The 14883-nt window shown below is 36.5% G+C and overlaps 1 protein-coding gene across 4 annotated transcripts in view; it reads right to left on the bottom strand.

Annotated features, from left to right (window-relative positions):
- Window positions 1-14883, bottom strand: part of STRN3 (striatin 3) — a 104947-nt gene that overhangs the window by 55836 nt on the left and 34228 nt on the right. For all 4 annotated transcript variants that reach the window (XM_040257170.1, XM_040257172.1, XM_040257171.1 and 1 more), the window contains exons 2-3: window positions 4824-4927; window positions 4255-4328 (exon numbers count right to left, since the gene is read on the bottom strand). In XM_040257170.1, coding sequence (XP_040113104.1) covers window positions 4255-4328; window positions 4824-4927 — 178 coding nt within the window. The remainder of the gene's footprint in view (window positions 1-4254; window positions 4329-4823; window positions 4928-14883) is intronic.

Below are 14883 nucleotides of genomic sequence, written 5' to 3'. Positions count from 1 at the left end.
TACTATTAAAAGTAATAATACTATGAACATTCTTACACAAGCCTTGTGATGAACATTTCAAGGAGTGGAATTACTGTACCACAGGACATGCTTGTGTTCCCTTTAGCAATACAGTTATCTTCCACTTTTCAAAGCTTTATGTGACTTCACTTTTTTTCTTGTTTAAAGATTTACTTCTGGTTGGTCTGGGTCTTGATCACTGTGCATGGACAGGCTTTCTCTAGCTGCAGCGAGTGGGGGCTCCTCTTCACTGTGGTGCTCGGGCTTCTCTTGTTGCAGAACACAGGCCATAGGCGCATGGGTTCCAGTAGCTACAGTGTGGGGGCTCAGTAACTGTGGCTCACGGGCTCAGCAGCTGTGTTGCTGCTGCTGCTAAGTCGCTTCAGTCGTGTCCGACTCTATGTGACCCCACAGTGCAGCCCATCAGGCTCCCCGGTCCCTGGGATCCTCCAGGCAAGAACACTGGAGTGGGTTGCCATTTCCTTCTCCAGTGCATGAAAGTGAAAAGTGAAAGTGAAGTCGCTCAGTCGTGTCCGACTCTTAGTGATCCCATGGACTGCAGCCTACCAGGCTCCTCCATCCATGGGATCTTCCAGGCAAGAGTACTGGAGTGGGGTGCCACTGCCTTCTCCACAGCTGTGCAGCATGTGGTAATTTGCCAGACCAGGGATGGGACCCATGACCCCTGTGCATTGGCAGGTAGATTCTCAACCAACTAGACCACCAGCAAAGCTCTCACATCATTCTTTTGAAAGACCTGCATGTAATACCTGTTTTCACTAGCCTAACTGGAAAGAAAAAATTTCAGAGACCTTTTTCACTTTTTATGAAAAAATGTTAGAAAGAAAAACAGCCTCTTCAGCATTTGTTTTGCAGTAAGCTGTTGAAAAATGGCAGCACGCACCCACAAGCAGCAAGAGAGGCACCACCAAGCTCCATATTGAGCCCCACATCTGTGCTTTATCTTCATTTATTTTGTGCACCATTAACAAGATGTGTCCAAAGGTAAATTACACCTTTGTCTTGTGTCAACTTGGCTTATGAATGGGAATGTTCTACTTTTGGACAGTGGGGGCTATTTGTATTGACATCACTTTCAGAGCAGTTTTATCAATTTAGAATTCCAATACCAGTAGGTGCAAAATTCCTGGCTGACCCACACCCTCAGCAACACTTAAAAAAAAGACATTTTTTCTCCTTTCACCATTGTGATAGGTAATGTATTGTGGTTTTAAGTTGCACTTCCTCAATAAGTAATACATTTGAGCATCATTTCATGTATTTACTGGCCATTTCTTTTATTAGTGACTTTTCAAGTCTTTTTGTCCCTATTTCTACTGTTGTAGATTTTTCCCCAAAATGGAGGGAAATAGAAATTCTTTACAGAACTGGATACATATTCTTTTATAGGGTTAAGTTTAGGATATATGTATTGGTATTACTTGGACAAGTGTATAGAAACACACACATCTTGTACTTCTTTCAAAACAATATTTTGTACATCTTCCTTTAACATTTTAAGTATAAAAAAGGCAATACTGATTCTATCTATACTTTGACATAAAGAATTTTGTCCTGTTGTTGGCATGGTGTATTTTTGCCCATTCCTTTGTCTGTTTTCCACTAAACATCCTGAGTAGCTTTTCTACATCAGTAAAAACAATTTGTTATCATTGTAGCTCCTATAAATAAAATACTTGGATGCTATTTTATTCTTCAATTTAAGGAAGTTTTAATAGTTAAGTTTACATTGGGAAGGTCCCCTTCAGAAGGGAAAAGATACTCACTCTAGTATTCTGGCCTGGAGAATTCTATGGACTGTACAGTCCATGGGGTTGCAAAGAGTCAGATATGACTGAGCCACTTTCACTTTATACAGATAAAAACAGATGTGTTTTTATCCTATATCTGCTGTGGGCAGGAGAGATTATCTGCTAATGACTTGACTTTATATAAACTTGCACCAAAACCAGTTAGCCAACTGTGATTTTAGCTCTAGGAACAATGGGGCTGCAACTAGCCTCTTCACATTTACACAGACCAAGTGAGAACAGTCCTCAAGTTATAGAAAGCAGGGGATTTCCTGGCAGTCCAGGGAATTGGCTAGGACTCAGCGCTTCCACTGCCAGGGCCCAGGATCAATACCTGGTTGGGGAACTAATCCTGCAAGCCACACAACACAGCACAGGCAAAACAAAAAAGAAAGTGACTGCTTATTTTCTGACTACTCTAGCCATATTAGAAAGAAAATGAGTTAAAGGAAAGCTGTGAAGGCATCAGGTTTCCTCTGTGGTGAACCACTGTACTCCCTCAAACTATGGAGGACTGCTATAGTAAAGAAAGTAATCCTGAAAATATACAGGTTTCACATCTTATATCACTTACTGTTGCTTTTCCAAGGAAGATGTCATCTTGTCCCTGACTCATCAGTGAGTATTCATAACCCCTTAAAAGCTAGATCAAAGAAAATTCATGCCACTACTATCTTGCTCTCTTCATTTTATATATGACAACAACTAGGAAAATAAGTGTGTGTGTCTCTGTTAGTCACTCAGTTGTGTCCGACTCTGTGACCCCATGAACTATATATAGTCTGCCAGGCTCCTCTGTCCATGGATTTCTCCAACAATACTGGACTAGGTTGCCATTCCCTTCTCCAGGGGATCTTCCCAACCCAGGGATTGAACGTGGGTTGACTGCACTGCAGGCAAGTTCTTTAGTATCTGAGCCATCAGGGAAGACAGGAAGATACAGTGTGGTACTAAAACTGGTAAGTGGAGAAGACCTAAAAATAAATCAGCTGCAGATTGTACATATAGGGTGTTTCTGCCAAGTTTTTTTAAGTACTTAATATTAAAGTAAAAGCCAATTAGCTAAATTTTTACAAATCTATTATAACATTTAACTGTAAAAATAAAAACTCATACTTTTCTTATTTTCCCTATTAAATATGCTTTAACTTTACTAGCTATGAAAGCAACTATAACTTTCCTGGTGGCTCAGTGATAAAGAATCCACCTATAATGCAGGAGACTTACAGAGTATGCAGGTCTGACCTCTGGGTCAGGAAGAGCCTCTGGAGTATGAAATGGCAACCCACTCCAATATTCTTGCCTGGGAAATCCCATGGGCAGAGGAGCCTGGTGGGCTCAATCCACGGTGTCACAAAAGACTTGGATATGACTGAGTGACTAAACAACAACAAGGCAACTATACAGGAAGAAAATTTGTATATTCAAATGAAGACATATTTTTTCTTTATCTTAGTAACCAGCAGTGAAGAACAGTATAGAATTCAGTTTGCTTGCACTAGCAAAATGCATATAAATGGGCTCTCTATATATATCAGAAAATTATAGTAATATTCCCCAATATTATATAAAGCAAAAGATTCGTTCCTTATTAAACTTTTAGTCTACTCAAATTGTAATCATATGGAACCCTAAAATTAACACTGAACTGTTAGCCTTTTCTTATATCCAGCTTTTCTCTTCCCTGCATAACTGTTCATCACATTCTACTCTTACACTCACTATTTTAGTAAAGAGCAAGGTCAACTGGAGAAAACGTTTTCCTTCTCGTTATCTTTATCTGGCTGCCTCCACAGCTCCCAAATTCAAATTTCCAATTTCTTTAGGACTAAACTGAGTTAATCACAGCACCTCTAGGAAAAGTTAATTTTTTAATAGCACAAAATTAAGTTTATGTAGGGGTTTCCTGGTGGCTCAGACAGTAAAGAATCTGCCTGCAATGCAGGAGATGAGAGTTCAATTCCTGGGTTGGGATGATCCCCTGGAGAAGGGAATGGCAATCCACTCTGGTATTCTTGCCTGGAAAATTCTATGGACAGAGGAATGCGGTGGGCCACAGTCCATGGGGTCTCAAAGAGTCGGACACAACTGAGCAACTAACACACACAAGTTTAAGTAGAATCAAACAGAAATTGCCTATAGGTGGTACAGAGAGTTACTCATTCCCTTTCACTTCTAATTGTGACCAAAAATACACCCCGTTTTACACGGGTTTCAAAACAAGAAAAGTAAGACAAATAACCTCAGGATTGATGAGGAGGTAGATGAAACTTTTATTAATTTATTATTTTCCCTCAAATTCTAGAAAGCATTATAAGTAACCAATGCTATCAAAGCAAAATGGAAGAAAAGAGAACATGTCTGTTACCAAAAGTGAGCTTAAACCAGTTTTTCTAGATTGGAGGGGATGGAGGGCAGAGATTAACAGAAGAATCAAGTTTACCTGATTCAAAGGTTGGCATTTTCAAGTCACCTTGGTTCAGTTCTGTGCCGTATTTTAATTTGTGATATTTTGCCCTGAAAATTTAATAATAAATTGTTGAAAGAAAAAAAAAGTTGTATTTTTCTTTCTACACAGTTTAATAACTACTGGTATATATTTCTTCAATGACAAACTAAAAAAAGCATATGAATGTCAGCTTCTTTAAACTTTAGTGCAAAAGAAGTTAGAGGAAAAAAATATACTGCACGTACAAGGGAAAAAAAAAAAGATAAATTATCCAAATAAGATACACACCCAAGTAAAGATAAACTTTTTCCTAATTTGTTTACAAAAAAGCAAAAAAAAAAAAAACCCCGAAACTTAGACTCTACAATAAAGAATATTACTTCAATTTAAAGATTTTAATCTTTTTTCTTTTGCCATAGAAGGATCAAATCAAAGTATCATCCTTTATTTTGGGCAAATCTTTGTATCTTTCAGACAGTTTTCAAATACACTGTACAATAACATGTGAGAATAATATTGTTCTACTTTTATTTTATTCATACAAGAAAATAAGGGACACCTACCTTTCTTGTTTTAATGCATACTCTAACATCTTTATTCTTCTTACTAAATCCTTCTTCAAATTTTCTTGACCTTTTCTTTCTCCTTGCAAAAATGCTATCCGAGCCTAAAAATATAAAAAGTTCATTTATTTTTACTTTTTAACTATACACAGGAAATTGAAAAAAGGAAAGCAATAAACATAAAATTCTGCACTTTTATTCATTATAGGAAGATTTAAAATTCATAGAAGTAGTTGATCAAACTTTCTTTGTTAGAAAATAGTCACTTTAAGATAAAGATAACTATAAATTAGCTATTTACATATAACCCATGTGGTCTCTACTAACTAACAAATTTCACATAATTTTAAAAGGAAATTTTACATGTAAAAATTATACCTAATTCCTAACAAACAAGTTACAAAGAACAGAAAGTTATCATATTCACGTTTTTCCTCAAATTATATACTGTAAAAGTCATATTACCTCAAAAGCATTTCTTTCATGAAACATTAAAAAATTTATAATCTTCCCCTTTCTGACCACCACACTTCAAAATCTTTCAACTCTTGAAACTATTATCCAAAGTATCACAAGTATTAGTTTGGTGAAAAAGTAATTGCGGCTTTGGACCCAGAAATTAAAATCATTATAACTAGGCTAAAACACATCTTGATTAACCAAAATAGGAACCATTACAATCAACACATTTTTGCAAACGACAGATATGTTTGTTTATTCCTGTACCATAAAAACCTGAGCTTCAAGATTCAACAAACTCTTGGAAAGCATTTTTGCATCCTGCTCGTTGTAGAAGCATTTTTCCTGCAAGACTGTCAAGATGCTTTAAGAAGTGGTAGTTGGTTGGCAAGAGATCAGGTGAATGAGCCAAAACTTCACAGCCCAATACAATGAACTTTTGGTGCATGGGCTGTGTGCCATGTGTTCAGGCACTGTTGTGGAGAAGAACTGGGCCCTTTCTCTTGACCAATGCTGGCTGCAGGTGATGCAGATTTCCGTGTATCTCATCAATCTGCTGAGCATATTTCTCAAATGTAATGGTTTCACTGGGATTCAGAAAGCTGTTGTGGACCAGACAGTCAGCAGACCACCAAACAGTGACATGATCTTTTTTTGGTGCAAGCTTGGCTTTGGGAAGTGCTTTGGAGCATCTTCTTGATCCAACCACTGAGCTGACTGTTGGAAGCTGTCATACAAAATCACTTTTCATCACAGGTCATAATCCGATTAAGAAATGGTTTGTTGTTGTTGAGCAGAATAAGAGAAGACAACACTTCAAAAGGACAATTTTTAAAATTTCTGGTTAACTAGTGAGGCACCCATTTATCAAGGTTTTTCACTTTCCAATTTGCTTCGAATTTTGAATGACTGTAGAATGGTTGCCACTGACTTCAACAACATCTTGTGTAGTTGTAAGAGGATCAGCTTTGATGATCCTCTCAACTGGTCTTGTCAACTTTCAATGGCCGGCCACTGCACTCTTTATTTTCAAGGCTCTAATTTCCTTTGCAAAGCTTCTTGTACCACCATTGCACTGTACCTTCATTAGCAGTTCCTGGGCCAAATGCATTGATGATGTTGTGAGCTGTCTCCACTGCTTTATGATCATTGTGAACTTGAATAAGAACATTATTTAAATTTGCTTTTTGTCTAACGTCAATTCCCTAGTTTAAAACACATATAAAATAAACAGCAAGTAATGAGTCATTAATAAGAAAAAAATGATGTATAATATAATCACATTTAAGAATGTATTCTAATATCAATGGTAAAGTTCAAGAATGCAAAACAGCAATTATTTTCTGCAATTACTTCTTGTACCAATCTAACAACTGAAGTTATATGTTCAACAACATCGTTACTTTCTACCATCATTTTTCTACAGTGAATTTTTTTTTCCCCTTTTAATTGCCTTATTTCCTTAGAGAGACAAGTCTCCATCTTTTTCTGGCCCTTCCCAGAATGTCAGCCTCCTTTATTTACCCACATTAAAGAGTGATACTTTTAATACGACTGGCATCTGAATGAGGTATTTCCTGTTATAAATATGTGTGCAATAAAATTAACTTTCATCGTTTTGCTGAGATGACCCATACATGTATTTCTTCATTAATGGAAAGTAAGCTACTCAATAACCTAAATTATGGTTAATTTAAGAAGTTTTTTTTTAAAGCTTCAGTGAACACGGAATCATAACAAATGAACTCATCTGGATGATTTAACACATTAAGTTTGGGAAAATTAAGTAAAATCACCCACAACTCCAGAAGACCTGAAAATGATATGCAGCTATATAACATATAGTCTAAATGCAAGTTTCAAAACAAAAATAAAGATCTAGGAGAATGATAAAGATTCAAAACCTAATAACAGTCTAAGATCCATAAGAGAAAAGAAGCACTTCTGACCCTATTAAGCTGTGAAGCAAAGGTAAAATATGTCAATCTCATTATACAGAATCAAGAATTTCTGATTGAAGGTTTTCTTCTGTATTGGCTTAGGACAAAAAAAAAAAAAAAAAAAGAATCACGTACTATACGTGACTCCAAATTCCAGATCTCAGAAGTATTTTACAATTAGCACCAAATGATGAAAGTTCATTTTTTTCTACTTCTTAATAAGGAGTAACTGGAGATTTTCACTGAAAACTTTAAAAAATCTTTTTTTGGAATTTTGGTATTAAAAAATCATCCATACCTAGAGAATCCAATAAATGAAACAAAGCAGCACCAATTATGTAAAATAACAGGCACACCGAAGCAGTTTCTGAACAGGAGCCAAAAGGTGATAATTTAGAAAGACACAAGACGACAAAATGGTAAGAATTCACTAAAATTTAGAAACCTTAAAAGGACATAGTTTAACTCAAAAAACCTGAAGAGGTGGGTAAAAAAACAGATTAACGATGGAAAACACATAACTATTGGAACCGACCTTACAATTTGTACAGACTAAAAAGGTAAAGATTATGTCTTATAGCGATAATAACGACCAATTAAATAACAGATTTCGCATTTGGTAAAGGATCAATGCAAAGAAATAGAGGAAATCAATAGAATGGGAAAGACTAGAGATCCCTTCAAGAAAATTAGAGATACCAAGGGAACATTTCATGCAAAGATGGGCTTGATAAAGGACAGAAATGGTATGGACCTAACAGAAGCAGAAGATATTAAGAAGAGGTGGAAAGAATACAGAGAAGAACTGTACAAAAAAGATCTTCACAACCAAGATAATCACGATGGTGTCATCACTTATCTAGAGCCAGACATCCTAGAATGTGAAGTCAAGTGGGCCTTAGAAAGCATCACTACGAACAAAGCTAGTGGAGGTGATGGAATTCCAGTTGAGCTGTTTCAAATCCTGAAAGATGATGCTCTGAAAGTGATGCACTCAATATGCCAGCAAATTTGGAAAACTCAGCAGTGGCCACAGGACTGGAAAAGGTCAGTTTTCATTCCAATCCCAAAGAAAGGCAATGCCAAAGAATGCTCAAACTACCACACAACTGCACTCATCTCACACGTTAGTAAAGTAATGCTCAAAATTCCCCAAGCCACGCTTCAGCAATACATGAACCGTGAACTTCCAGATGTGCAAGCTGGTTTTAGAAAAGGCAGAAGAATCAGACATCAAATTGCCAACATCTGCTGGATCATCGAAAAAACAAGAGAGTTCCAGAAAGACATCTATTTCTGCTTTATTGACTATGCCAAAGCCTTTGACTGTGTGGATCACAATAAACTGTGGAAAATTCTGAAAGAGATGGGAATACCAGACCACCTGATCTGCCTCTTGAGAAACCTATATACAGGTCAGGAAGGAACAGTTAGAACTGGACATGGAACAACAGACTGGTTCCAAACAGGAAAAGGAGTATGTCAAGGCTGTATATTGTCATCCTGCTTATTTAACTTATATGCAGAGTACATCATGAGAAATGCTGGACTGGAAGAAACACAAGCTGGAATCAAGACTGCTGGGAGAAATATCAATAACCTCAGATATGCAGATGACACCACCCTTATGGCAGAAAGTGAAGAGGAACTAAAAAGCCCCTTGATGGAAGTGAAAGAGGAGAGTGAAAAAGTTGGCTTAAAGCTCAACATTCAGAAAACAAAGATCATGGCATCCAGTCCTATCACTTCATGGCAAATAGATGGGGACACAGTGTCAGACTTTTATTTTGGGGGGCTCCAAAATCACTGCAGATGGTGACTGCAGCCATGAAATTAAAAGACGCTTACTCTTTGGAAGGAAAGTTATGACCAACCTAGATAGCATATTCAAAAGCAGAGACATTACTTTGCCAACAAAGGTCCGTCTAGTCAAGGCTATGGTTTTTCCAGTAGTCATGTATGGATGTGAGAGTCATGTATGGATGTGAGAGCTGGACAATAAAGAAGGCAGAGTGCTAAAGAATTGATGCTTTTGAACTGTGGTGTTGGAGAAGACTCTTGAGATCCCTTGGACTGCAAGGAGATCCAACCAGTCCATCCTAAAGGAATTCAGTCCTGAATATTCATTGGAAGGACTGATGTTGAAGCTGAAGCTCCAATACTTTGGCCACCTGATACAAATAGCTAGCTGACTCACTGGGAAAAAAACCCTGATGCTGGAGAGATTGAAGGCAGAAGGAGAAGAGGGCAACAGAGGATAAGATGGTTGGATTAGTATCACTGATTCAATGGACATGAACTCTGACAAACTGAGAGATTATGAGATACAGGGAAGCCTGGTGTGCTGCAGTTCATGGGGTTGTGTAGAGTCAGACATGACTTGGCAACTGAATAACAACAGCAATAAAGGATCAAGGACAACAGATTTTTCAATTGTTTTTACATGTTATGATGCACCATTGATAGAATCATCTTTGCAAATAACCTTTTAAAAAGTAACGGCAAAAACCATCTTTACAATAGCATCAAAAACCAGAAGTACCTAGTAATAAACCAAAGATATACAAATCTCTAAACAAAAAGTTTAAAACTTTAATGGAGACATAAAAGATAAATGGACTAGCAAACTCACTACTGGAAAATATAAATTTTCACACACACACTAACCAAAACAATTAACGTAATTCAAAACAGTTAATGTAATTCAAAACAATTAATGTAATTCCAATACACTCCCAAAGTGTGTGTACAGAACTAGAAAAGCTGATAATGAAGCCTTTGAAAGGTTGCAAGAATTACCAAATGTGATATTCAGAAACATAAAAGGAGCGATGCATTGGGAAAACGGTGTCAACAGACTTGCTTGACGGAAGGGTAGTCATAAATCTCCAATATGTAAAAAATGCAATATCTGCAAAGTGCAATAAAATGAGGTGCCAGCAAATGTTTTTTACGATATATCTCTTCATAATCTCAGATTAAGGAAAGATTTCTTGAATAAGATAAAGACACCAAGGCCTTCTCAGGTGGTCCAGTGGCTAAGGCTCTGTGCTCCCAATGCAAAGAGCTTGGGTTCAACCTCTGGTCAGAGAACTAGATCCCACATGTCACAACTAAAAAATCCCACATGCCTCAGTGAAGACCCTGTCTGCCACAACAAAGATCCAACACAGCCAATAAAGAAAAGGATAGATAAATCCACTACAATTAAAGACCTTCTGTTCAAGATAAAGCAGGGACTGGCAGGCACCCTTTTGGACAATCCCAAGTGAAAAATGGTTTAAAAAAAAAAAACAACTAGAAGAGGCAACACAGACCCAATGTGACTTGCAAAGCCTAGTATATTTACTATTAAAATTTGCAGACCTTCCGATATTAGACAAAACAGACTTAAAAAGGCTGCAAAAGACAGAGAACACTATGTACTAATAAGAGGTTCAATACAACAAGGAAACTAAGATCATGGCATCCGGTCCCATCACTTCATGGAAAATAGATGGGGAAACAGTGGAAACAGTGACAGATTTTATTTTCTTGGGCTCCAAAATCACTGCAGACGGTGACTGCAGCCATGAAATTAAAAAGATGCTTGCTCCTTGGAAGAAAAGCTATAACCAACCGGACAACACATTAAAAAGCAGAGACATTACTTTGCCAACAAAGGTCCGTCTAGTCAAAGCTATGTTTTTTCCAGTAGTCATGTGTGGATGACAGTTGGACTATAAAGAAAGCTGAGTGCCGAAGAACTGATGCTTTTGAACTGTGGTGTTGGAGAAGACTCTTGAGAGTCCCTTGGACTGCAAGGAGATCCAACCAGTCAATCCTAAAGGAAATCAGTCCTGAATATTCATTGAAAGGATTGATGCTGAAGCTGAAACTCCAATACTCTGGCCATCTGATGCAAAGAACTGACTCATTTGAAAAGACCCTGATGCTGGGAAAGATTGAAGGCGGGAGGAGAAGGGGATGACAGAGGATGAAATGGTTGGATGGCATCACCGACATGGTAGATATGAGTTTGAGGAAGCTCCAGGAGTTGGTGATGGACAGGGAAGCCTGGCGTGCTGCAGTCCAAGGGATTGCAAGGAGTCAGACATGACTGAGCAACTAAACTGACAATAAGAAAATACAACAATTATATTTACGTACCCAATGATTCCATCAAAATATGTAATGCAAAAACTGACAGAATTAAAGGGAGAAAAAGTTCGATAATAATAGCTGGAGTCTTCAATATTCCACTTCAGTAACATATAGAAGTACAAGACCGAATATAAGGAAATAGAGGACCTGAACAACTCAATAAACCAACTAGATCTAACAGATATATAAGAAACACTCTATCCAACAACAGAAGAATACATTCTTCTCAAATATACACAGGATATTCTCAAAGACAGACCATACATCAGAATACCAAATCAACCCTAATCAATTAAAAAACACAAATAGCATTAAAAATATTTCCTATGGGACTCTCTCAGTGGTCCAGTGGTTAGGAATCCACCTACCACTGCAAGGGACACAGTTTCAATACCTGGTCCAGGATGATTCCACATGTCATAGGGCAACCAAAGCCCAGGTGCTGCAACTCCTGAGGCTCACATGCCCTAGAGCTGGTGCTCTGCAATCACAGAGGCCACTGCAATGAGAGGCCAGTATACCACAACTAGGAAGTAGCCCCCGTTTGTCATAACTAAAGTTCATGCACCAACGAAGACCCAGCAAAGCCAAATAAATAAGTGTATTTTTTAAAATTCTTATGATCACAGCAGATGAAGCTAGAAATCAGTAACAGAAAAAAGAACCTGAAAAAGCCACAAATCCTTGGAAATTAAACAACACACTCTTAAATAACTAATAAAACAAAGAAATCATCAGGAAAATTAAAAAAAAAATACTTAGGAATGAAAATAAAAAACACAAAACTTACCAAAACTTATGAGACACTGCAAAAGCAGCTATAAAGGCTACGTTAAGAAGCAAGAAAGAACTCAAATCAACAAGCTAACTTTAAAACTTTAAGAAATTCAAAAAATGAACTAAACCCAAAGCTAGCAGAAGGAAAGAAATAATAAAGACTAAAGCATAGAAATAAAATGGAGAAGAGAAAAATAGGAAAAAATAAGTCAACAAAATCAAACTTATTTCTCCAAAAAGATCAACAAAATCCATTACCTGGGTTGACTAAGGAAAAACACACATACCCACACACAACTAAACTCAGAAATGAAAGGCGGGGGGACATTACGACCAATTCTACACAAATGAAAAGGATTAGACAAGTACCACAAACAACTGTACACCAAGAATGAATAATGAAAAAAAGAAAAAATCTGAAAAGGCCTATAATAAAAAGATTAAATTGATAAATACCAGTATATCAAATTCAGCAGCGTATTACAAAGATTACAAATCATGACCAAGAGAGATTTATCCCTGGAACGCAAGGATGGTTCAACACAAGGAAACCAACAAATATAAAATACTACATGAAAAGAATAAAAGAGGAAAACAAATGACCATTTCAACTGATACAGAAAAAAGAATTTGATGCAACTGAACATCCTTTTCTTGATTTTTAAAAAAAACTGTTAATAAAACTAGGAACAAAAAGGAAACTCTCACAACATAATAAAAGCCATTTATGAAAAACTACAATGAACATCATGCCAAGACTGAAAGCCTCGACTCAAAAATCAGAACAAGGATGTCTGCTTCGAACACTCTTGTTCAATTTAGTACTAGAAGTCATACACAGAACAATGAAGCAAGGAAAATAAAAGGGACCTAAGTTAAAAAGGAAGAAAAATTATCTCTGTACAAAAGATGTTATATGTGAAACAAATCCAAAAGATTCCACAAGTCTGTTACTACAAATTAAGCAAAATACCAGGACACAGTCAACACACAAAAATCAACAGCATTCCCATACACTATCAATGAAAGAAAATTACGAAGACAATTCCATTTACAAAAGCACCAAAAAGAACAAAATACTTAATGTAGCACTTATAAAAGGTGAAAGACTGCTAAAATAAAAACTACAAGTATCAGTGAAAGAAATTAAAGACAGAAATAAGTGTAAACACATTTCACATTTGTGAATTAGAAGACGATTACTAAAATGTCAATACTAGCCAACTGATCTACAGGTTCAGTGAAATCTCTATCAAAACCCCAAGGTACTCACTGGGTCTATGTGGTATCATCTGAGCTATCCAACAATCAGTATATAATTATCACATATCAATCTAAAAAAATTTTTGACACTGACAGCACAGCAATTTTTAAAATTGCAAGACCACTAGAGGTCACTAGTGCAAAACATCCATCACTGACTCAGCTAAAATACTATCAACCTGAAGTATCTGTTAGGGTAGTTTCCAACATTTCTAAAATAAGAGTATTTTACTTAACAACTTAACAAAACATTTTATTGTAAGATTTTTCCTACTTTAAGCCATATTTAAACTGAATGCAAACACTGGATATAGGTGATTTTATCTAATGATTTTAAAACATTCTTTAGAATTCATTAAAAAACAAATATTTAGAAACTTCAACATCATTAAGCTCAAATTAACAGATAAGGAATTGAAAAGTGTTAAATACTTTAGATATGGAAGAAAACTGAACACAACGTCAGGTTATAGCAACTAATAAATTCATAATATTAATATTTAAAATAGTATGGTCTCATGGGGTCGCTGAGTCGGACACAGCTGAGCAGCTTCACTTTCACTTTTCACTGTCATGCACTGCAGAAGGAAATGGCAACCCACTCCAGTATTCTTGCCTGGAGAATCCCAGGGACGGCGGAGCCTGGTGGGCTGCCATCTGTGGGGTCGCGTAGAGTCGGACACGACTGAAGCAACTCAGCAGCAGCAGCAACAAATGTTAGTACCTTCTTCCCTTTAAGGGGCAACTCAGATTATACAGGTGATTCTGTTCTAAGCACTTAAATATTTGGGGTTAATCCGTGTTCAGCTGTAAATAATTCAAACTACAAGTATAGAGTCAGGTGACTCACAGAATTTTATATGAATGCAGAATACAGAAAAGTTAGTAATTCATAGAAGTTTCAAAAACCAGCTAATTAGAAATATCAAGGAGGCTAGATTTTACACACACAAACACACTTAGAATCATGATTCAGTGTGTTGAGGAACTGGAACTACACAGAAATTTTTGTATAACCCCCTTGAAATTCAAGCGCTCAGTCCCCATTTAACAACGTACAGTACACTCATAAAGTATACTATACAGGATACTAAAAAAGTATACTATCTTTTCAAGAAAAATGAACAAAAAAAAAGTGTGCCTGCAATAGCCTGTACGATTTTCCATAAAAATAATCTTTTCCAATTTTATATATAGCTAACAATTACAAGGAAATGAGAAACACAAAATACTAAGATTTCCAGAGGCAAATAAAACTTGTAGTTTTTTAATCTCTGCTATTTATGAATGAGTCTAATACAAAATTTAACAGAAATACTACAATCATCCTCTAAAATTCCAAAGTAATTTTACATGGTAATAGTTGGTTTAAAGCATAAGAGACTTCCAATTTTAAACAATCAAATCTGTATTTCATTAAATTCTCATTTATCTGACATCTGAAAGCATAAAGCTCCAAGTATAAGCGGATTTTCTAT

This window comes from Oryx dammah, unplaced genomic scaffold (genome assembly GCF_014754425.2).
Source record: "Oryx dammah isolate SB20612 unplaced genomic scaffold, SCBI_Odam_1.1 HiC_scaffold_16, whole genome shotgun sequence".
Classification (NCBI taxonomy): domain Eukaryota; kingdom Metazoa; phylum Chordata; class Mammalia; order Artiodactyla; family Bovidae; genus Oryx; species Oryx dammah.
Note: the sequence above shows the minus strand (reverse complement) of the source record. Positions and strands in the feature narration are given on the sequence as shown.